General features: G+C 40.0%; 1 protein-coding gene across 1 annotated transcript; it reads left to right on the top strand.

Annotated features, from left to right (window-relative positions):
* Window positions 1-14,181: 14,181 nt before the first annotated feature.
* On the top strand, window positions 14,182-21,094 carry DUSP19 (dual specificity phosphatase 19). The gene is made up of 4 exons (XM_066553864.1): window positions 14,182-14,447; window positions 14,536-14,582; window positions 15,875-16,027; window positions 19,923-21,094. Exons 1-4 carry the CDS (start codon window positions 14,228-14,230, stop codon window positions 20,142-20,144), a joined length of 642 nt encoding a protein of 213 aa, XP_066409961.1. The 5' UTR covers window positions 14,182-14,227; the 3' UTR covers window positions 20,145-21,094.
* Window positions 21,095-21,785: the final 691 nt, after the last annotated feature.

Here is a 21,785-nt window from a genome sequence, read left to right on the forward strand (position 1 = left end):
AGACTCCAGTGGGATCTGAACAGCCTCTAGAACTCCCTGACAAAAGGGTGGGAGCCAGTCCTTTTGCCATGCCAGTGAGAGGATGAGAGGAAATGGCCTTCAGCTACGACAGGGGATAGTCAGATTAGACATCAGAAAACTTTTTTCACTCTTTGGGTGGTCAGGCATTGCAATAGGTTACTTGGGGGGGGTGGAGTCACCACACCTGGTGGTGATTAAGAGGCATCTCGATCTGGCACAGGATGATGTGGTTTAGGAGTTACAGTGGCAGTGCTGGAGTGGATCACATTAAAGGTCCATTCCAACCTTGATGATTCTATGATTTTTTTTTTTTTACTTAACCAACTGAAATTAAGAACTGGGGCCCAGCAAAACACGGCACAGAGTAATACTGACACACTGTCACTGCTGGTCCCCCTTGTTTTCTGAGGGTGCTTCCACCAGAGCATCACAGCCGCCCTAGGAAGGGGGAAGAACCTGGGGATACCTGTGGAGGTGCTGCCTGCAGCCCCTCTGCCCCACTCACAGGGCTGACACCATCCCCCCTAAGCTGTTGTTCCAGACCAATGTACAGCAAATCCTGAGAAACACCATATCACCAGCTAGATGAGTCACATCACTGCTGGGGCTTTTTTCACTTGAAGCACAGGAATTAAAAGGACATATTTTTAAGGAATGGTGAGATTTCCGTACTGTGAATGTCAACAACAGACCTCCAGGAGATCATCCCTTGTTGTGATATCTTAGGGAGATGATTTCAGTGCTGAGAGGCCAGCACAACCAGCTGGGATGCAGGGATCCCCAGACTAGGCAATGAGAGACTGGTTTAAGAATTAACCTTCTAATCTAATTTTTTTTATAGTGGCACCACCATCTGTGCCTTTTTTTGCATATAAATACTTGTATTTAATTTTCAGTTCACATTTTTGCATTAGAAATCAGAATTAGACTGTCTTTCAGAGATTTTAAACTAATCTATTTTAGAAAGCATAGAAATGAACCTGAGAAGCCTGAATGTAGTTAAATTGTTTCTGACTAACCTCTCTACTTTAGCAATTACAAGACAATTTATGATTCAGAATAAAACTAGGAAGCAAGAACCTAAAGTTCCAATCTGAAGTCTGCTATTGATTCATCCATTGGCCTTTACCAGAAGATTTAATTTCTTAGCTTCATGTCCAAAAGTCAGGAGTACCTAGCAACAATGTTGTAAAGATTAATTAGGTTAGACCTGTTAGACCTGACTTTTCATTACCAAAGTGTATGGAAATCATCAGAAGTATTCAAATTGCTATTTAAATTTATAAAGCATAAAATGCTATGTGTTTTAATTATATATCTATAGTAATATTTTACATAAAGCATCTACCTTCCATTATAAATTATTTTTTAAGTATCAAATGTAACATTTCTACTTGAAGCAAAGATGTTTCTCATGTAGTTGCACTGCAAAATAAGAAGCATAGAATGGTTTGGGTTGGAAGGGGCCTTAGAGATGATCTCATTCCAAACCCCTGCCATGGGCAGGGACACCTTCCACTAGAGCAGGAACTCTGTCCAGCCTGGCCTTGAACACTTCCAGGGATGGGGAATCCACAGCCTCTCTGAACAGCCTGCTCCAGTGCCTCACCACTTGCACAGGAAAGAATTTTCCTCTAATATCTGATCTAAACTTACCCTCCTTCAGCTTAAAGCCATTTAAGAACAAATACTATTACTTTTTTTGTTCCTCACCTACACACCTACAGCTAACACAAAAGCATCCAATTTTTAATTTCATGTTCATTATTTTTAGCCATATTAGATGTTCTAGAAGTTTCAAACAGTAACAGCCACAGAATTTGTATATAACCAAGAAAGTGGAATGATGTCACTGAGCCAGTCAGTGAGTTTTTGTGTGTTATCTGAATTATCACTGTTTTGTGGTTACACAGACTTGCAACAAAGCTCTTGGTCAATGTCAATGCATGTACTAAAGCACCCCACAATTTTGTCACCAATCTTAATGACAGCAGTATTAAGCCCCTGTTGTCATACCCTTTTTGCTGCCACTTTCTATAGAAACTTCAGGTATACAGGTAGATTTTCCAGCAGGAAGATTTATTGCCTATTAGATTAAAAAAATGTCTGCACCACACATTCTGCATTCACCAATCTAACAGCAAGAATAACAATAACATTGAAATTCAAGTTTTGTCAGTAACAGCACAGCTCTTACAGGTGTGGCAAAAAGGAAATGAACAAGAGAATAAGGCTAAGAATTATTTTTAAAACACACAACTTCTATTTTCTCAATGATTTATTAATGATTAAGATTTAAACAGCTTTCTATACTTATTCCAAAATACAAGTTTAGGGCAAGAAACAGCACTTCAGATTTGGGTCAAGCTCAGCTCTGGTTCTTTTAAAGTCATTTATCTGTTCAGTACAGAGTTTAATTTGCTAATCAGTATAGGGCTTTCAGACAGGAATGAAAACCATAAAATAATTTGGAAGAGACCCTAAAGACCATCATGTTCCAAGCCCTTGCCATGGGCAGGAAACACTTTCCACCAGATGAGGTTGCTCAGAACTCCATCCAACCTGGCCTTGAACACCCTAGGGTTGGGGCATCCACAGCTTCTCTGGGCAGCCTGTACTATCGCATTTGTATTTTTAATTTTCCTAGTAAGAAAACTGTTATTCCTACTCCCATATCTTTGCCCAAGAGCCCCTTAATTTCAAAATTATAATAATTTGGAAGGAGTTTACATTTTCTGTTTCAAGGGAGGCTCCTGCCTTCCTTAGCAGACACCTGGCTTTTCAGACCAAGACAGCTGTAGGGCTTCTGTTGGGCCTTCAAGTTGAACTCTGTTTGTGTACCTACAGAGCCTTTTTTGGCAGGCATGTACAAGCTCCAGGGCTCTGATCTACTTTCTACAGCCTGTGTTACACTTCTGGCCTAGATAAATAGGGTAGCATGAGTGGTTACAGTTGTAAACGTACAAAAATCATCTATTAGAGGTTACTTTGTCTTCTCTCTTTCTGTCATGAGAGCCCAGGGGAATACATGTCCCTCTTTAAATACAATCCATCTATTAAAGGCTAAAAAAAAAAAACCCTGCCCAAACTTCCCTTACATTTAAGAGCAGAAAATTCGAATCAAGGAATATCCAAAGAATGAAGGGGTTTCCCCCATTTTAGGAATCAGATTTACCAGTCAATGGGGGATCTTTAATACAAGATATTAATACAAGTTAGAGGTTTACATGTGACAAGAGTGAAATGGTAGATTTTTGTAGATAAAATGTGTGCCAAAAAGCAAACTAGGTGAGAAGAATGACATGAGTACCAACCAAATTGTCACACCTGTGATCACACTGGGGAAAAAGATTGAAAAACCACTACAGTTTTTTCCATATTTCCATCTGTAATGTTTTTTTTTGTCCATTTGATAAAGACATATGACTTTTTTGAGGGTGTAGAAACCTCCAGTTGTTTCACACAGCACATAAATATACAACTTGTACCAGAGATGGAGTATGATATGACAAAATTCCATCCCCATATGCTGTGGGAAACCCTGTGTGTGGAGAAAGGTAGGACAGGACAAGACTGTGAACACTAAGGAGTGTTCCAATAACTACTTCAAATAACTGCACTAAGAACTGAAGCTCAGTTGTTATTAAGATTGCCACAATAAAAATTATGTATAGCCATCAAACTTACATGACACAATCAAAACATTTATTTTGATGAATCTGCATTTGAACTTTAGCTGTTTAAGTAGCCTACTTTGAGTTCTTCTTTGAAATAAAATGCAGAAAATTTTGTTTTTGGGGAAACCTGGTACAGTAATTTTCCCACAGGAAGCATGAGTACTTAAAAAGTAATTATTTCCTAATGATTTGCTCTCTAGGTAAACAGTGCATGACTTCCTTTGCTGAAGCAGAGGACTAGATATCAAAGAATTTCCTTGTATAGATGAGTCAAGCAACTTGTATTTTGTGTATTTAAAATTTGCTTTTTCAACTTAAGTACAACTGTTAAAAGTTATAAAGCAGAATGTGAAATAAAACCACAATTTTAAGGATTTCTAACAGGTAATAAAACCATTAATCAGAAGATCTATATCAATCATTACCAGTGGATTTCCTTACACAGATTAGTTACACTGCATTTAGAACTTTCACATACATTTTTTTAGTGATAAAATGCTTAGGGTTTTGTTGGTGTAGTTGAAATTGTTGTTGTAATGTTTAGCTATTTTTAATTTTTAAAGGATGTTAATAGCATAAATACCTTTTAACATGGTTGAAAAAAGTTTGGCTTATAGGTATAACTCATTTTATAGATTTTATATATAAAAATATATAAAATATTATATATAATTTTCTATATATATTTTATATATATAATTATAATTATATATTATATAATATATATTGTATATATTTTATATATAATTATCATTTTCTATATATAATTTTTATATATTTATTTAATATATATATTTATTTTTATGTATCTTCCAGGTTTGTTTTGTTTTCCCTGCAATATTTTTTGACATTGATTAATGAAATTGTTAACGATCAAGCAAGTGTTACTCACACAAAATAATCATGTCTAATCCAGAAAAATCTTCTCCCTTCATAATGTTCGTGTCAAAAGTGGTCTCTTGTTTATCTTGCTGAATTAACAAGGAATTAACAAGGAATGCCATTAGCAAAGTAGCATCCAAGATTTTATCTGCTTCGATTAATGAAGCTCATTGTTTAAAGTTGGACAGAAAACAGCCATTACATCTTATAAAAAATTGTGAAGTTTTAATATTAAGATGAAGCCAAGAACACTCAGTGCTGCTCACAAAGAGTCATTGACTGGCATTCCAAATACTAGATGGCCTTTTTGGTAGGACATTCATCCTGTCAATCAAACTGGAATGGAAATGAAACGGAAATCTTCCATACTTGAGAACTGTTCTTCAGTGAGCTTTAGGTGATTTTGAAATTGTGGTTAAGAATGTGGGATGGAAAAGGAAGAAAGGACTTGTTTTTACAAGACAGTCCCAAAGGAAAGAAATCTTCCTAATTAAGATGTTAACAAGACAGTAAATTAGTTACATCAAATATGTTCATAATGACATTCAAATCTAGTTTTCAACCATTAGTTTAAGTCTAAACTATATACAAGTTTTTTTTCTACAGTAAATCAGAAAACATAGCTACATCATCCTGAACCTCATTTATGGTCCACATATAGAAATTAATTTTATATAAAATAATTAATCAATTATTTTAATAGGCAATCAGAATGGAAACTTTTGGTTACTTTAAAAGTAGTGATAAAGGAAGATAAAGTTAGGGACAGCTTTTGAGTTTAAGCAAAGTGCTTCTATACATTTTTTACTGAAATATCCAAAGAGAAAATATGATTAAAAATCCCCTGAGCTTTCAGTCTGCCTTGTTATTGAGGAAAAAAAGAATTAAACACATTGAAGAGACAGTTTAGGTCAATCTGGGTCATTCTTTGACTCTGGAGTATACCAGTAAAAAAAAAAAAAAAAAAAGAGGTTTTTTTTCCTGGGTGTGCCTATGGGTGTATTCCAGGATGTCACCTCTTTTTCTACAAAAGTCTTTAAGTTACCAGTTTTCTTCTTTTTGAAGCTCTGGTTTGCAAATACTTTCAGCTGTCCTTCAAATGTTGATGCATCTGTCTCAGTCCTCACAGCAAAAAAAAAAAAAAATCCCAAAAGTACCATTTTCTTTGCTGACACATGTAATAGCTCATACAAACCTGGATAACAGCTCTTTCCCATCCACACGATTTACAAGTTCACTTTACTCTGTCACCTGCAATTTGCATTCTCTCCCACTTCACAGATGTAGCCTCTGGAGTCAGGGCTTTATGTAAATAAAATATTGTAGGGAATTTTTTAACTTCATCAGGCTGATCTTACTAATTTTTATTATTCACTTGAGCAGAAGGAAATTAAAAACCTAAGAATCTGGGCAGATTAAAAGCCCATCAAGTGCAGTAGCCTGTCTCTCTATCCTGTGGCCAAAGGATGGAGTGCTGAGGAAGAGGATGAGCACATATCACTGCTTCTGCACTTTCACACCCCAACAGCTGCAGCTCAGGGACTTCATGAGCCAGAGCCACTGGCTTGCATTTAATACCTCTTGATCTACTTCTCTTTTATAAATGTGTCAGAAATCTGAACCTGTGCAAACTCCTAGGGTCCTGCAGCAAAGGCTCCCTTAGCTTAAATGTGCCTTGTACACAGGAAATTAAAGGAATAACATAGGTTATGTCCTGCCTCAATATTTTGAGAGAAAAAGGAAAGTTAGGTCTCCCCTTGTGAGTAGAATGGAAGTTATTAGGCAGCTCTGGGCTGGTTGGATCAAACTACAGACATAGAAAGAGACAGGGCTTGGACAGCTTAATTCTCCTTCCCTTCCTTCAGGGAACTGCTTCCAGCACACAATTACCAAGTACAATGCAATGTTAGTGATATGGTAGGGCAAAAAAAGAGTATGAAGAGGAACAGTATCCTCCAGTATTTTTTTTTTTCAGGATGGGGGATTCTGTGTTGATCATGTTCCACTTCACTTTTACCCTACTTATAGAAGGCATCTCTTCATAATTAACAGTAAGAGCAGGTAGCAGGTACTAGTTACATGGCAAACTACACTAATCTATAAAATATTTTTCCTACTCTATTTGCTGTTTTGCGATCCTAACTAGAAGTTATAATGGTTTCCTTCCTGAACTCCATGAAACAAACAAAAAAACACTTGCTATGCTTCCTGGCACAAATGGTAACATTAATATTTTATTATGCCTGTGGAAGCTACACATTAACAAAAGCTATACATAAAATGCTACAAAAACTCTGAAATAAAATTTGATTTTTACCTTCTTTGATTTTAAGTTTTGAGGCTGTAGGCTTGGTGTTTGCAGCAGGAGAAATTTCTGTGGATATCTTTTTTCTAAGTATCTCTCCTGTCTTTGAATGACCACTGAAACAAACCTGTAGAGAAACAGAAAGGTTGTGAGACAGATTATTTGCATTTTTTGCAGTAGACTGTTAAAAGCTGTGGTACAAAATGGATACTTGAATATTCTGGCAAAAAAAAAAAAATCCAACAAACTAAGAGCAGTCATAATAATCACTGAAAAATCATAACCTTTTACTTCACATCTGCCACCTAAAATAGAGAAAGAAAACCACATTTCTGGTTTCAAAGGACTTGAAAGCATTAGAGAAACTAACATTAACATCATCTCTCAAAGAAGAGCTCAGATTTTCTTATTTATTTTTGAGAGTCCTGACCCTTAAAAGCTTTTCTCAGGTTTTACTGCAAGGTTACCTTCTCTCAGGTTGGTTTTTCTGAAGTGAAGGCATACTTAAAAGGAAATAACACAAGTGGTGGAGAAAAACTGCCTTGATGAATGATGGTCTGTGCTAACTGCACAGTTATTCATCACTCCTTTGCAGAGCTGCCAGCCTGAATAGAAGGTGTTGCATACATGGGCATTTTTGTTAAAAAGTTCTTCTAGTCTCTTGATAGGCAAAGTTAATCAGGAAATAGAACACTAACTCCTACTGAGCTGACATACTTGGTTTTACACCAAGCTACATGAACAACATATATATATGTGTGTGTATATTTCTTTGTCTACTTTTGCTAACACATGACTGCAGAGAAGCAAGTTCAAGTCCACCTGGAGAACAGAAACCTGGGCACAAATGGGAGTGAAATTCAAATCCTATTTACTTAACACAGTCACAAGTACTGCCAGATCTTCCTCATGCCAGTCCCCAGGGGTACTGCCTTTGGCTACTAAGTATTTCAGTCCCTGTTCCTCAGTGCTCTTCATTAAGCACAATCCCTGACACACTATAAAGGCACACATCTCTAGATCAGTCAACCTGTCTGCTCATTCATATGGATTGCTCGTAAAGCAAGAGCAGAGAGGAATGCCCTGGTGTTTGTAGGGCCATGCCTTTGGCCTTGGGCAAGACTTCACTTCTGGGGAGATTTCCCTGCAGCAATATGAGAAGATATGCCAGTGGAAACACCACTGGCTCAGCATAGCTTTACAGAAACCAGCAAATTATGCTGCTTGAAATAAAATATTAAACAAGGAGCAGCTGCCTACCCTTCAGGCCAGGGATAAAAGGCAGATCTTGAAAAAGGTTCACAGACTTAATAGTATTATTAGGAGCAACCATTTGTCCTCTGTTTGCAGTCTTTAGCAGTCTGGACTGGGCTTCCATATTACACCTTATCAGAGTTAGATCACCAATCCAGTCCCCCAAACTGCAAAGAGTTGAGGAAGTGGCTGTGTTTCTAGGCTTGACCAAGATGCATCAGCACTTACCTAACACACTGCACAGATAAAGCTGGTCAAGAAGGATGCAGCATGGCTTTAATGGATGCTTTGATTTGTATGCCAAAGGAATATAAGAAAAAATTATATGTAAATGTGTGCTTAGGATATATACTTCCCCTTACAGTGGAAAGCCCTCTGCAGCAGTACAGTTATGCAGAAACAAAGCACAAAAATATGTACAGATGACTGCCAGCACCTCTGCCTTCACTCTATTCCCACACACAAGTAGCTGCACTTTGTTTGGCCAATAAGGTCTAGCACTTCCAATGTGTTACAAACTGTCAGATGCAGAAATTCAGAACAAACTGACACCTTCCAGCAAAGCTTGGCTCACTAACAACCAGGTCACAGTATGTGTGTAACTGCAGCACTTTGGGCAGGAATGACCTGTTAGCTTTCTGTACACAGCCTTCAGCATGGTCCTGCTTCCCATTTAGTCCAACTACTACAGCAACACATTTAAAATGCGACATACCTAATCTGCCCCTGCCTTCACCCCTTAATCCTGCCATCCTAGGAAAAACCCCAAAAACCCACAATCACTGGCAAGCTTAAAATTCCTTAGGCCTTCACAGTTGATCTCAGCAATGAGCTCAGTACACAAAACTGAGAATCTTTGTGGACTCTACACTCTTCATGATATTAAGTTCTCAAAGAGGCCTTGCTGCAAATTCATTCTTCTTTATAAAATAACATTTCAAGATTTTGTCTGAACTTCACTAGCTTTTTAAAGTCTCACTTTCCAGTCAGGATTCCACTTATGATAGATTTTCCAGGCATGTTATTGGATATGAGAGCAAAGAAGTTAATATCTGCATCCTCATTCAGGATGTGGGACAAAGGCACACAACCAAGCTGGAAGAGGACCAATCACTCACCATCAGCATTGCTGAGACTCTATTTTTCTTCCAGAATATTCCTTCCCCACCAGATACTGGCAAGTCTAAAGGATAAAAAACAAACTGATGAGAACAAAGGAGTGGCTGACTCTCAGCCAAAACCTCTCCACATGAAGGAAATGGCATGGAACACAAATATATGCCACTGAAAGGAAATGGGAGCAGGTCATAGTACACAGAAGGCTGGCTGGAATATCTTGCCCTATTGCTCAGGGTGTGAATAATCCTGAGCTTGACTGCTTGAATTTTCCTGACTCCTAACTGCTTCAAAAAGGGAAAAGCCAGCAGGAGTTTGTCACAGCACATACAGCAGTTGAGGAAGCCACCATACACAGAGAATCACCACACAATTTCAGAAAACTTCAGCCCATAAAGAGAAACACCTCACCTCTTCAGAAGGCTCCAGGCATCTGCCCTTCTTGCTCTTCAGCCCAGCCTTTTATCCCCTCCTGTTGATGCCCTGCACCTGTGTGCCCTCTGTTCCCTTTGGTGGTTGCTCAGTGCCCCTGGGCACTCCATGGCTCGTTCCCTTCAATAGCATTCACCTGTCCTGCACAGCTGTGCTCACTCCCAATCACCACAAACTCTGTGCCTACAGGAGTAGGCATCATGTCTTGACAGCTTTGCAAAGCTGAAACCAAGATTCTGCTCCAGCTAAGGGTCTCCAGGTTGTGTAGGAGACAGCATCCTGTCATGCATGAAGCATGTACACTCAGAAGGGTTTAAGTGTGTTTTGGCACAAATGGTGGTGAAACAGTCCCCCTGAAGGAGCCTTCTCCCTCCCAAATCATCATGGACAGGAGCTGTCTTTAAGCTTTAAACTACTCTTTGCACTTGTGTCAAGAATGAGATCAACTCTCCTGAATACCATTATCCCCAAATAGCAAAATGCACTTCCAAAAAGGCTTATTAGAACTTCATACAATGGCATTATTATTTCCCTCTCTCTGTTTTAAATACCTCCTCATGCATTTCACTGTCACACTTGCATTTCTCATCACACACTACATTCATGATTCACAGTCATCCAGTCACCAACTGGTGCACAGAGTTATTTCCAACTTCTCTGTTATTTTCAACCACAGAACACAGAGCCTGAAGCAGAGGCATTATTAGAGTTAGATATTAGCTCACAATACTTGGATTTTCTCCCCCATTTCTCTTACTCCTCAAAACTCATCTGGTAAATGCAGGTTGAAATGTGATGTAATTAGTGTATTAATTAGGGTTCAGTTCTCCACTTCAGTTAAATTACCAACCTAAGAATCTAGTATCAATTTTCAGTGCATTTTACAATCTAGCTCATCCCTCTAACATATGCATCTTTCAGAGTGCAAGGCTGGTTTTTCAAAGTCAGCTATCTGGAATGTCTGGTTATCACTTTTCAGATGGGAGCCAGCTCTTTTGCATCAATAAGTACAGGCAGTACCTAGACAAAAATAATAGTGGAAGGAAACAGATACAGTGATGTACTGCCTTATGAGCTCTTTGAATATGTACCAGCTGCTTTTTGTAATAATTAGTAATTACAGTACACATTTCTTACTGTATACCCATAGAACAGGTTCTGCTGAATTTCTTGAGAGACCAAACAGAAGAATCATAACATTAAAAATTACTTTAAACTACTGCATTCACATTGATATGTAGCTTATTCAAAACCTGAAGATCCAGAAATACCATAAACACTTTCAGCCAAGGAAGTAGAGAAAACATCCAACTCCTGCCACACCTTTAAAGAAGTCTTCTACTCTCAACAAAGCATGCAAGACGAATATAGGAAATCATCTGTGAACTGAAATCCCAGTTTAAAACTCTAATTCACAATTATCTTCTCTTCCACCCTATAATGAGCAGGATTAACAACTTGACATCATCATGTCAAAGCAGAAAATGCCTGCTTCATAAGAAAGCATAGCGCCTATGAATATTCAAGCTATATCTAATGCTTATGACACAAATGGACATACTAAATAATAAGATAATAATTCTGCATACAAACATCTGCAGTGTGTTTGGATTTCAGAGGAAAGAGCAGCACAGATTTTTTTTGTCCAGTAGGGACCCCTGGTGTTTAAGGCAGCTATAACAAGGATCAACATCCCTAGCAGAAAATGAATTTATTACTGTGGAGTCAGCTGCCTTTCTGCATCCACACCTATTGCATCTTCCTCCTTTGAGATCAAGGAAAAATACCTAGCTGTATTATTAAGTTTAATTGCAAGTGTCTTTCAGATTTGTCTTAGTCTTGCAAAAGCTTACACAGCACACCCCATACTCATACAGGCCAGAAGCTGGAACAAAGCACCTGGTTACTCTAAGGGGAGGATGCTGGGGCTTGTCTGCAAGCAAATTTTGCTAAGGCTTGCAAATTTCTTGACACGAGGCTGAATCACCCCAAAACGGGCCAAGAGACACTTCTGAGACAAAGTCCAAGAAATTGATATTTGTTCTATTCAGTGCACTGGGGGATGGAGATCACTGCTCCCAACAGTGCACGCCCAGGCACACAGCAAATCACAATATATGGCTACATTCATAGTTTTCCTTAGAAAAGTGTTTTCTAAGGAAAAACTATCCTTAATTACAATATTTCTTAATTAGAATACACTATAAGTGTTTCTTGGTCTATCAGCTTTTGCTACACTATGCTGTAAATACCTTAAAGTTAATCATCTAAAATTACCCCTTGTGGGTCTCACTACAATGGATCTTTCATAGTTCTATTTCTCCAAAGTATCCAGTCTTATTTGTAAGGCCACTCTTTGACACTTGTTTCTAGTTCCATTTCTCTCTCGACAATGTCTGTCCTATTCTGTGGCATTTCTAAGTCAGCCTTCCTTATCTCAAGGCTTGCATAGAGATGCACACTGTGTGAGCTTTCTGTTAGGTTTTGAGAATTTTCTATCAATCCATTTTCCACAGTTATGCAAATTATTTCCTAAAACTCATCACTATCATTAGCATACATGCAGGTGCAGCGCATCCCGATGGTGGCACTGAGGAAGGCTCCACGTCTTCCTCGGGGGTCTCCTGATGAAGGCTGGATGTCTTCATCACTGTGCCCTTTTCACCTTTCTCCTTTGGGCATGTGCAGCCTCTTGTTAGCTGTTTTATTGATTTCCTCACTGGAAAAACTTGCTTGAAACTTGCTTGCAAAGTTTTAGCAAGCTTTGGCTTTCATTTTTTGCAAGTTTTGTTCTCTATTTCTCGCCAAGTCTCATCTAGCTTCCACATTGGTTACAATGCTTCTTGTTCTTGCCCAAGTATGCCTAGGCACAATGCTTTTAACCCTTTCAAGGCTCTCTGCATTCTTGCAAGATACCCTCATATCCTTGTCTCTCACAGAGGCAGCTACAGTGAGCCAACATAGCTTGAAAACAGCCATGAAATTCTATGTAATTGCTGGCTTGGGCCACAGACCTAAAGCTCTCCATCGCTTCCTTTGTAGTCAACTTCATCAAAATAACTGATAAGGCCTTAACAAAGAACAAATTAATCAACTTCTGCATCATTATTGTTTTAAGGTAACTGCTACGAAGCACAGTCCGCTTGTAGCCACGGAGAACAGAGACTCAAAGACCTCCCTATACTTCTGAATAAGATCTCTTAATTGCCAAAAATCAACCCTTATACCCTTAATTTCCACCAGACACAACCCAAACCAGAGGCCTAACAGAACTGAACAGAAAGCGGGCACACATTGGCTGGCTCAGCTGCTGTGCTGCTCTCCACACGTCCTACCACCCCATCAGCTGCAGATAGTGTGTGGAGTATTCTGCCTTTTTTAGATTACCTCGACTTTATATCTCATTCCTGTTAGAAAACTGCCTCTGGCGCTCCCAGAAATAACTCATGCTCTTGCAGTTCCTAACAGCATTCTCTGCTTCTTGAATTGCCAAGGCATTTGTAGACCTCTTTACGTGGCTGCCTTTGGTCTGTGCTGCATTCTGGGGGACTATCAGGAGGATCTTCTCAGAGTCATCATATCCTCCAGCATAAGTTTGAGGAATAATACAAGAGGAGAAGTACTGTAGTAATATCTCCTTATTCTACAAGCCAGCACAGAGGATTGTTAGCAAACTGAAATGTATTTCTGGCAGAAATTAAGTTAAGAGTATTACCATCTTACTTCACAAAGAAACGTTTCACACACTTATATAGGCTTCCATTGTCTGAAGGGACCTACCAGGAAGAGGGATTCTTCATCAGGAACCTCAGTGATAGAGACAAGAAAGAAGAGGTTCAAAATGAAAGACGGGAAATAGATATCTGGAAGAAACTCTTCACTGTGGGGGCGGCGAGGCACTGGAACAGGTTGCCCAGAGATGGTGTGGACTCCCCATCTCTGGAAGTGTTGGAAGCCAAGACAGAGCTTGGAACAACCTGGTCTAATGCAAGGTGTCTATGCACATGGCAGGGGGCTTGGAATGAGATGGTCTTTAAGGTCCCTTCCAACCCAAACCAGGCTGTGATTCTATGATCAGCTGTGGAACATTGCAAGTGGTACACTACAAAGAATACATGAAAACATGGGCATTAAGTTTGGGAATAAGGGAAGCAGCCTCACCTTGTCTCCCTTTTCTTCATTTTACCTCTCTGGTAAACATAAGAAACTGATTTTCTTTAGTCTTTGGTCACTAGTCAAATGACTCTGAGGAAAGAAAACAAACCCAATATATATATTGAACTCTAATATCTCCCATTTAGCTCTTTCCAATGTATTCCCACGCTTCCCGACAAGCAGGTCCCACTTAGAGCCAGACAGGCGCTGCTGCATGGCCTGCAAAGATGCCTTTTCTATTTAAAGGCTCCTTCAGTTACGACAGCACGGCCCGGGGGGGCCGCGGCACCCGGGGCACCGCGGTACCGCCCCCGGGGCCGCGTCACGGGCGGCCGGCACGGCACGGCACGGCACGGCACGGCACGGCACTGCCGGCAGTCGCGCCATGCACTCCCTCGCCCAGGAGATCCGCAGCTTCTCCAGGGCCAACCTGCGGAAGCAGCGCACCCGCGTCACCACGCTGACCGGCCGCAGGATCGTCGAGACGTGGCGCGGCGCCTGCCTGCACATGGAGGAGGAGGAGGAGGCGGCGCCCGGCGGCGGCTTCGTGCAGGACCTGAGCGCTGACCTGCAGGTCGGCGTGGTGAAGCCCTGGCTGCTGCTGGGTGAGTGCGCTGGGAGAGGGGAGCGATGCTCCAGCCGGGCGGGCGGGGGCTCGGTGCAGCTACGGGCACGCTCTGTCTCTCTCCGCAGGGTCGCAGGATGCTGCTCACGACCTGGAGACGATGAGGAAGCACAAGGTAGCATTTCGTGGGTGTACGGAGGCATCTCGCATAATGAGCGCAGCGCGTTTCTCCTGTAAATTAAAAATTCTGAAAAATCCTCTAGCGAATCTGAGAAAAAAAATGTATTCCACTTGTATTTTCAAGAGGCTGCTCCGTTTGCAGGTGGATTGGTTTCTGTTGGCTTCACGAGAAGCTGAATAGCTTTCAGAGCATCCCAGAATCTTCCAAGGGACTTCTGGAGATTATCTAGTCCAAACCCCCTGCCAAGGCAGGGTCACCCAGAGCACGTGGCACAGGGACGTCCAGGTGGGTTTGGAATGTCTCCAGGGGAGACCCTGTGACCTTCCTGGGCACCTGTTCCAGTGCTTGGCCACCCTCAATCTAAAGTCCTTCCTCATGCTGAGGTGGAACTTCTTAGGTTTTGGTTTATGGCAATTGCTCGTCATCCTGTTGCTAGGTACCACTGAGAAGAATCTTGCTTCCCTGCAAGAGTGATGATTGTGTAGAGCTGTTTAATGGAACAGATTCCTACACTGCCATAGGCATTTCCACTTCAGACACTAAGCAGCACCATTCCCCCTTGCCTTATGTGGATTGACGAAACTAGAAAAACAAAGCAGCTTCTCTAAGTTTGTCCCACAGTTTTGTCTTTTTACTCTAGTGCAGTAATGGGCTGATAAGGCCTTTGGACAGTGGTGGTTGTGCAGGACAGGGCATGCACCAGGTTGGCATCTGGTGCCATCTAAATGTCATTTTACTGTAACTTTAAATAATCCATAACCTGGCTGTAGGCTGGACAGAGCAGAGATGGCAGGAAGCCAGAGGTGGTGTTGCCTGCCAAGAACAGGAGTAGTTTACTCTCAAATCCTCCTGCTTCAGGAAATGTTTCTGGTCACTAACCAGAAGGAACATTAACATGATGGGTTAGAGCAGGCTTGAAATTTGGGTGATTGTTGGGTGGTCTGTGTTCTCATTCCTATTGCTTTCTCTTTTATTTTCCAACCATGTGATGAAAACTCCCTTTTCTGTTTAAAACCCATTTTTTAGTCTGTGTTTGAGCACTGATCTTTTCATTTCCTCTCAGAAAAACCCTGAGATTTATCACAGTATGCATTAGCACACTTCAAAACTTTGCTTGGAGAAAAGCATACCATAGACAACATATGTACGTAAAACTGAACTTTGCATCAGTGTAAGGTAGAGTCTGTGTATGCCTAAAGATGAAGGCACCTTTGTTACTGCTCGTTTTGCTTGCTATCTTCAGAAAATGCCTTTTTCTTTTCTTTTCTTTTCTTTTTTTGACTTAGGTCACTCACGTTCTAAATGTGGCATATGGAGTCCAAAATGCCTTCCTTGATGATTTTACATACAAGACCATTTCCATTCTGGACCTCCCAGAAACTGATATTACCTCCTATTTCCCTGAATGTTTTGAGTTTATTGAGAAAGCCAGGATCCAGGTACAGTCTATCAATAATTAATGTTAGTAGTTATCCTGTGTAGATTATTTATAACACTATGTAAGAACTAAAGCAGCTTCTTTTGTTAAAATATGGTACCAAATAAATAGTTTTGCCATTGTCTTTTTAAATTTTAAATAGAAAATCCAAGTAATTTCTATGCATTCCTAGAGACATGGCACTGCTATTAATCCTCATTCCCTCCAGCATTGCTTTTCAGAATGACTGTCTTGAGTTTTAAAGAAATGCTTCTTTAAAACAGTTGGACCAGGGCTTGACTTGAGATTACTCAACTGCATCCTAAATCCAAGTCACTACCCCTGACAAAAGGAAATGAAGAGAATGTATTTCTCCATTGGGGATGTTGTTTTGGATTAGAAACCAGCCTGGATTAGAAGCAAGAAACAGAGCTTTTACAGATCTGTGTGGTTTATCATCAGCTGTTCACCATCCTTGTGCATTTCATTATAGAATCATTGAAGGGTTTGGCTTGGAAAGGACCTTAAAGATTACCTAGCTCCAACCCCCTGCCATGGGCAGGGACACCTCCCACCAGACCAGGTTGCACCAAGAAGATGCTGTGAATCCACATACATACCAAGAATATCAGAAAATGTGCTAGTAGTCTTGGAGCCAAAAGGGATTTAACTGCTCACAAAATCCTGAAAGGATGTGACGTAGAAAATAGGCTGAAAAACCCTTCTGGGGCTGCTTGGCAGAGTTATCTGTAGCCCAGCTCAGAGCTGTTAAATTCAGGTTTAGTGTGTAATTTATGACAACCACTGTTTTGGAATCTAAACTATAACTCAACAACCAAACATTATTGGGTGTTATTTTACCATATCTGTCAGGTTCATTGTTTATGTAGATTGGGATAAAAGATGATCTTGCCCCAGTTTTCTCTGTGTCTCAGTGTTCTTTCCTTCTCTCATTTATAATTTACAAGCTATGTGATAACGTATTATCACTAAATGACCTTTTCAAGGTTTCTAATTACACTTTCCAGTTCATTTCTAAATGAGAGTTGCCATTCACAACTGCACAATTTTGCTTTCTGCCTCTGGTGTCTATATCTCAGTTACTGTTTTGTAGGTCAGGAGTTTACAGGAAAGCTTTTACAACAACATTAAGTAGTTTTCTGATGGAAGAGGTGGATGAAAGAGAAGGTAATTGGTGGAATAGTTGTTCTCCAGGATCAGTTCAAAAAGCACATGATAGTGATATACAGAGACAGATCTCTAGGTGGTTTAAATTACTTTATTTACTTTGTCAAAATAGTGTTGAAAGAGCTTATGATAAATTGTGTCATGAAGTGTTCTTCTGTTGAAGTAACCACAGAGACACTACTGTTCTATCTCCTAAAATGGGGGAGGGAAGAGATGTTCACTGGTGAGAGAACATGATATATGAGAAATTATTTCTAGAACATGGTTAACTCCATGAAGGAAGTATGAAAGCATGTGAATTTGAGGATGCAAGTGAAGCCTGCACTGTTCTGTAAGTCATTGCCAGCTGGCTACTTGTAACAGGATTCACTTTTCTAAAACTGTAATGGCTCAAGTCTCTAGACACCATGGCACAAATTCTGATACTGATCAGAGCTCAGCTTTTCTTCTAGGCTCCAACTTGGCAGGCAGGTTTTCCATGACACATTCAGTGACCCATGTCAAGTCATAATACTATGAATGAGAGATACTTTTTTAAAATGTTTAATATCTAATAATAAAACTTCTGAAGTCTTGTGTTTCCAAAGAGAAAATCTTTGCTTATTCATGAACATCACTCCTTATTGCTCCCCCTATCTTTCCTAAGGGAAAAGCCTCAGTTCACTGCAAAGTAAAATGGATCTATAAGGAATTACATTAGCCTTTTTTAAAATTTCTTCCCTTGATGAGGCTTTTTGCCCACTGTGTAGAACCATTGTATAATCACCTTTTCTGTTGGTGGAAGGTGATTTTGTTTCTCTCTCCATAAAAACTAAAAAAAACCCCAGCTTGGTCTTGAATCTGACATGATTCTTGCAAGTGCACAGACCATTTCAGAGTATCAGCATCAGAGCAAGGAGTTCTTGGTAAATACAGGTGAATTTCCTGTTTGCTGTCTGTTTCTCACTTTTATTCTGTATTCACAACTAATACAAAATTAGTTAAGAATGACATGCCAAATTCAGTTTTGTATGAACTGTAAACAATGGACTTCAGTAAGGAAAGATAAACATTCTCAGTATTAAAGTTGGTTTAATATTATGGCCCAGATTCATTAATGTTCAATAATTTTCAGGATTAATGAGCATCACTATCATTTTTGGCAGTGTAAAGCAAACCAGTTACTTAAAAAGACACATCAGACTTAAATGTGAAAGAGGGAAATAAAGCATAAACTGTACAAAGGAAAAGAAAAAAAAATTAAAGAGAGCAATTTCTAGCAGGCAGTGCACAGAAGATGTGATTTCCATTGCAAGAAAGGCTGTTACCATTATTTGCTGTGCTGGGATGCAGGAGCTTAGACTCTGTTCCTAGCTCTGTCATAATGTTGTGCCTCATTCTTCTAGTCTCAGCTTGGAATTTCTCCAACAAGGATAATAATATTCCATTCCACACCTCTTTGTCTTGTTATTTAAACTGGAAGATTTTTGCAGCATGAACCATTTTCTGGTCTGTGTGTCTGTTAAAATACCAGATAATTGTAGCTCCCAAATCTGTAACCCAAAATATTAAGTTCCTGGAAAGGAACCCTGGTCTTTAAAACACCTTTTTGTCTCTGGATAAAATTCCCATTAAGTAACTTGTATCTGTAAAGGGCAGACAGAACAGGCTGTTTATATCTAGAATAGTTTTGTTGAGCCTCAAGTATCTGAGCACATCATGCCATGTTTCAGTATTTTCATTCAGAATACGGAAGTGCTGAGGGTTTGGTGGTCTCTTGTGTCAAAGGGGCTTTTCCAGGTCACAGTCTGATATACAAACATGACAACATCATAAAGCCTGGGCCTTGCAAACATTGCTTAACACATGCTAGATTGTCTAGTAGTCTTTGTATTAATTTGGGCTTGTTATTTCTTAACAAAACTTGCAGTGTTTAAAAAGAGCCATTCAGGTGTCTCAAAGGTTGTGAGGGAAATGTTTAAGTAGTTAATTTTATTAATTTTATATGTAATTCAGGATAAGCCTGAGTTCAAACCCCAGAAGCATTTGTGAGTTTATGGGAGATTGAGTAGTTTTGGATTTTGCACCCTAGTGCCCAGTTAAGGGGCCTTAGTTGCACCAGTGGTGTGGTGAAGGGAGAGATCTGTTGCAAATCACACAATGTCTTTTCTAATTTTTCTGTTCCTGTGCATGATCCCTGTTACCCAGAATCTTCCCTGCAGAGTGCACAAGAAACATGCAACTGGGACTACAAGATGTTCTAAAATCTGCCTAAAATCTAAAATCTGCCTCTGTGCCCAGCTCTTGGCTGCCTTGCTATGTCTTTAACCTTTAACAAGATACTGTCAAGTACCTTTCCATATTGCAAATAAAATCTATTTCAAAATTGGCAGTCAATTAGATCAGATACTTCAGTATCTCAGGTGTCTGTGATTTGGTTTTTACATTAACAGGCTGCTGTAAGGCCTCAGGAAGAAAGAAAAATGATGTGTTTTAGTTCTGTGGTATGAATTAAGTTTGACAAATTTGGTAATAATAAAGCATTTTTGAATAGAAAAATACTCAATTTCATGTTTATGTCACGCTTATATCTTTGTCTGGACTTACTTATATGTGTAAGTATTTACTTTGAGCTCAGCAAGGAGCTTTCAATAAGTCTTACAATAATTTTATGTAAAGTTTCTTACACTTGCAATCTGTCTAATGAATATCCTTATGTTAATAACTTACATTTCATTTCTTTCTTGGAGGATGGCGTGGTGCTGGTTCACTGTAATGCAGGAGTCTCCCGTGCAGCAGCTGTAGTCATTGGTTTTCTAATGAATTCAGAAAGACTGAGCTTTGCCAGAGCCTTTTCCTTGGTGAAAAATGCAAGGCCTGCAGCTTGTCCAAATCCTGGCTTCATGGAGCAGCTCCACAAGTACCAAGAACAGATTTTAAAGGCAAATGGAAGCATAAACAATCATGACTGATGCAAAGAGAGAAGTGAAATGATGTGTTTTGACTATGCAGGAAGAGATATTGGATGTATTTTAATGTCATTTTGAAATCCCCTTTCACATGTGCATTTTCAAGTCTTTATATTTTTTTTTCTTACCCTCCTTTGACCCTGTTTTTTCCAACATGTCATCAAAAGGCCAAATGGTGTTGTACTGACTTCAGAGAAGTTTTGCCTACAACAGGAGCTCTAATAAAAAGATACAGCTCAGTTTTCCTTGAAATATTAGAAAACAATAGAATGATGGTTTGCTCACTGAACCATCAGAAAATGCAGGTAATAGAGAAAGGAAGTAAAAGAACTGAGGTAAGTTGCTTTCTTTCCAAATCTGTGCAACCTAGTTGGTTGTAAAATCAAGATAATACAATGTTCATATAATGAAGTAGGCTGATATAGATTTTTAAATTATATTGCAACTATAGATGATATTACTGAATTTTGTGGGCTAGCCAGCCATTATTCTTTTTTAATTAAAACTATGGTCTTTTGAGGATGCTCAAAATGCATAGGATGCTTTAATGCTTTGTGTATTTCTATTGTTTCTCATCTAGTAGTGGTTTGAAGTGCACTAGCATGATGAGTCCAGTCTTGGAACTAGCAGGGGTTTTTTTTCCTGTACACGATTTCAGTAGAGATACAAAAAAATGTTAATAATGATCTGTCTCTGCTCATGCTCCTCTTTTCTTCTCATCTGGTTCTCATGTGCTGCCCCCTCACTCCATTCCACATCATATGTAAAGAACAGATCATAAGATGTGTAATTTTGTCTTCCTGAGAGATCCCAGCCTGAAATTACTGTTTTAATATGCTCTTAAAAACAGTATCTACAAGATTTTAATAGTATTTTGTGGCCTTTATGCCAGCTCTTAATGATTTGATATATTAATATGCAACAAAATAAAGAGAACACTGTGTTTGGATAAATTGTGTGCTAAAGTGATTTCAAATGTTTGGTTTCAAGATTGGTGTTCTGTCCTGGTACCAGTAGTTAGAACTGTAGCACGTTGTTGTGTTTGAAACAAGACCTCTTTTGTTCTCAATGTGAATTGCTCAAGAACACATAGTGACAGGACAAGGGGGAATGGATTCAAAGAGAGGGAGTAGGTTAAGATTAGATTATTTACCCTGAGGGTGGGCAGGCCCTGGCACAGGTTGCCCAGAGAAGCTGTGGCCGCCCCATCCCTGGAAGTGCCCAAGGCCAGGTTGGACAGGGCTCACTGGGATAGTGGAAGGTGTTTCTACCCATGGCAGCGGGTGGAGCTGGATGAGCTTTAAGATCCCTTCCAAGCCAACCCATTCCATGATTCTATGCTAAACGTTAATGCGGGGATCAGGCAACCATGGCTGTCCGTGGTCACTGACCCCCGTATCCGCGGGGGAGCAGCTCATTGCCTTGTCCCGGCGGCCGCCGGCAGCCCGGGCACTGACCGACACCCTTTCCCTGGGGAAGACAGGGTAGGGAGGCCGTTCCGAGTTCCCAGCCGGCGGGAGCAGCCCAGGACCAGCCCTTGGTAACAGCGACCGCGATTCCCTCAGCTCCGTTCGCAACCCGTCCCTCCCTGAGGGACCGTTTGCCAGGGAGCCCTGAGGGGACCGGCCGGCACAAGCCGATGCT

This window comes from Molothrus aeneus, chromosome 7 (assembly GCF_037042795.1).
Source record: "Molothrus aeneus isolate 106 chromosome 7, BPBGC_Maene_1.0, whole genome shotgun sequence".
Lineage (NCBI taxonomy): Eukaryota > Metazoa > Chordata > Aves > Passeriformes > Icteridae > Molothrus > Molothrus aeneus.

Bases quoted from the DNA above. Each gene is read 5' to 3' on its own strand.
- DUSP19 (XM_066553864.1), top strand. From the start codon at position 14,228: ATGCACTCCCTCGCCCAGGAGATCCGCAGCTTCTCCAGGGCCAACCTG. The intron at 14,448-14,535 runs GTGAGTGCGCTG...CTCTCTCCGCAG, and splicing joins GAAGCCCTGGCTGCTGCTGG to GGTCGCAGGATGCTGCTCAC. The intron at 14,583-15,874 runs GTAGCATTTCGT...TTTTTGACTTAG, and splicing joins AGACGATGAGGAAGCACAAG to GTCACTCACGTTCTAAATGT.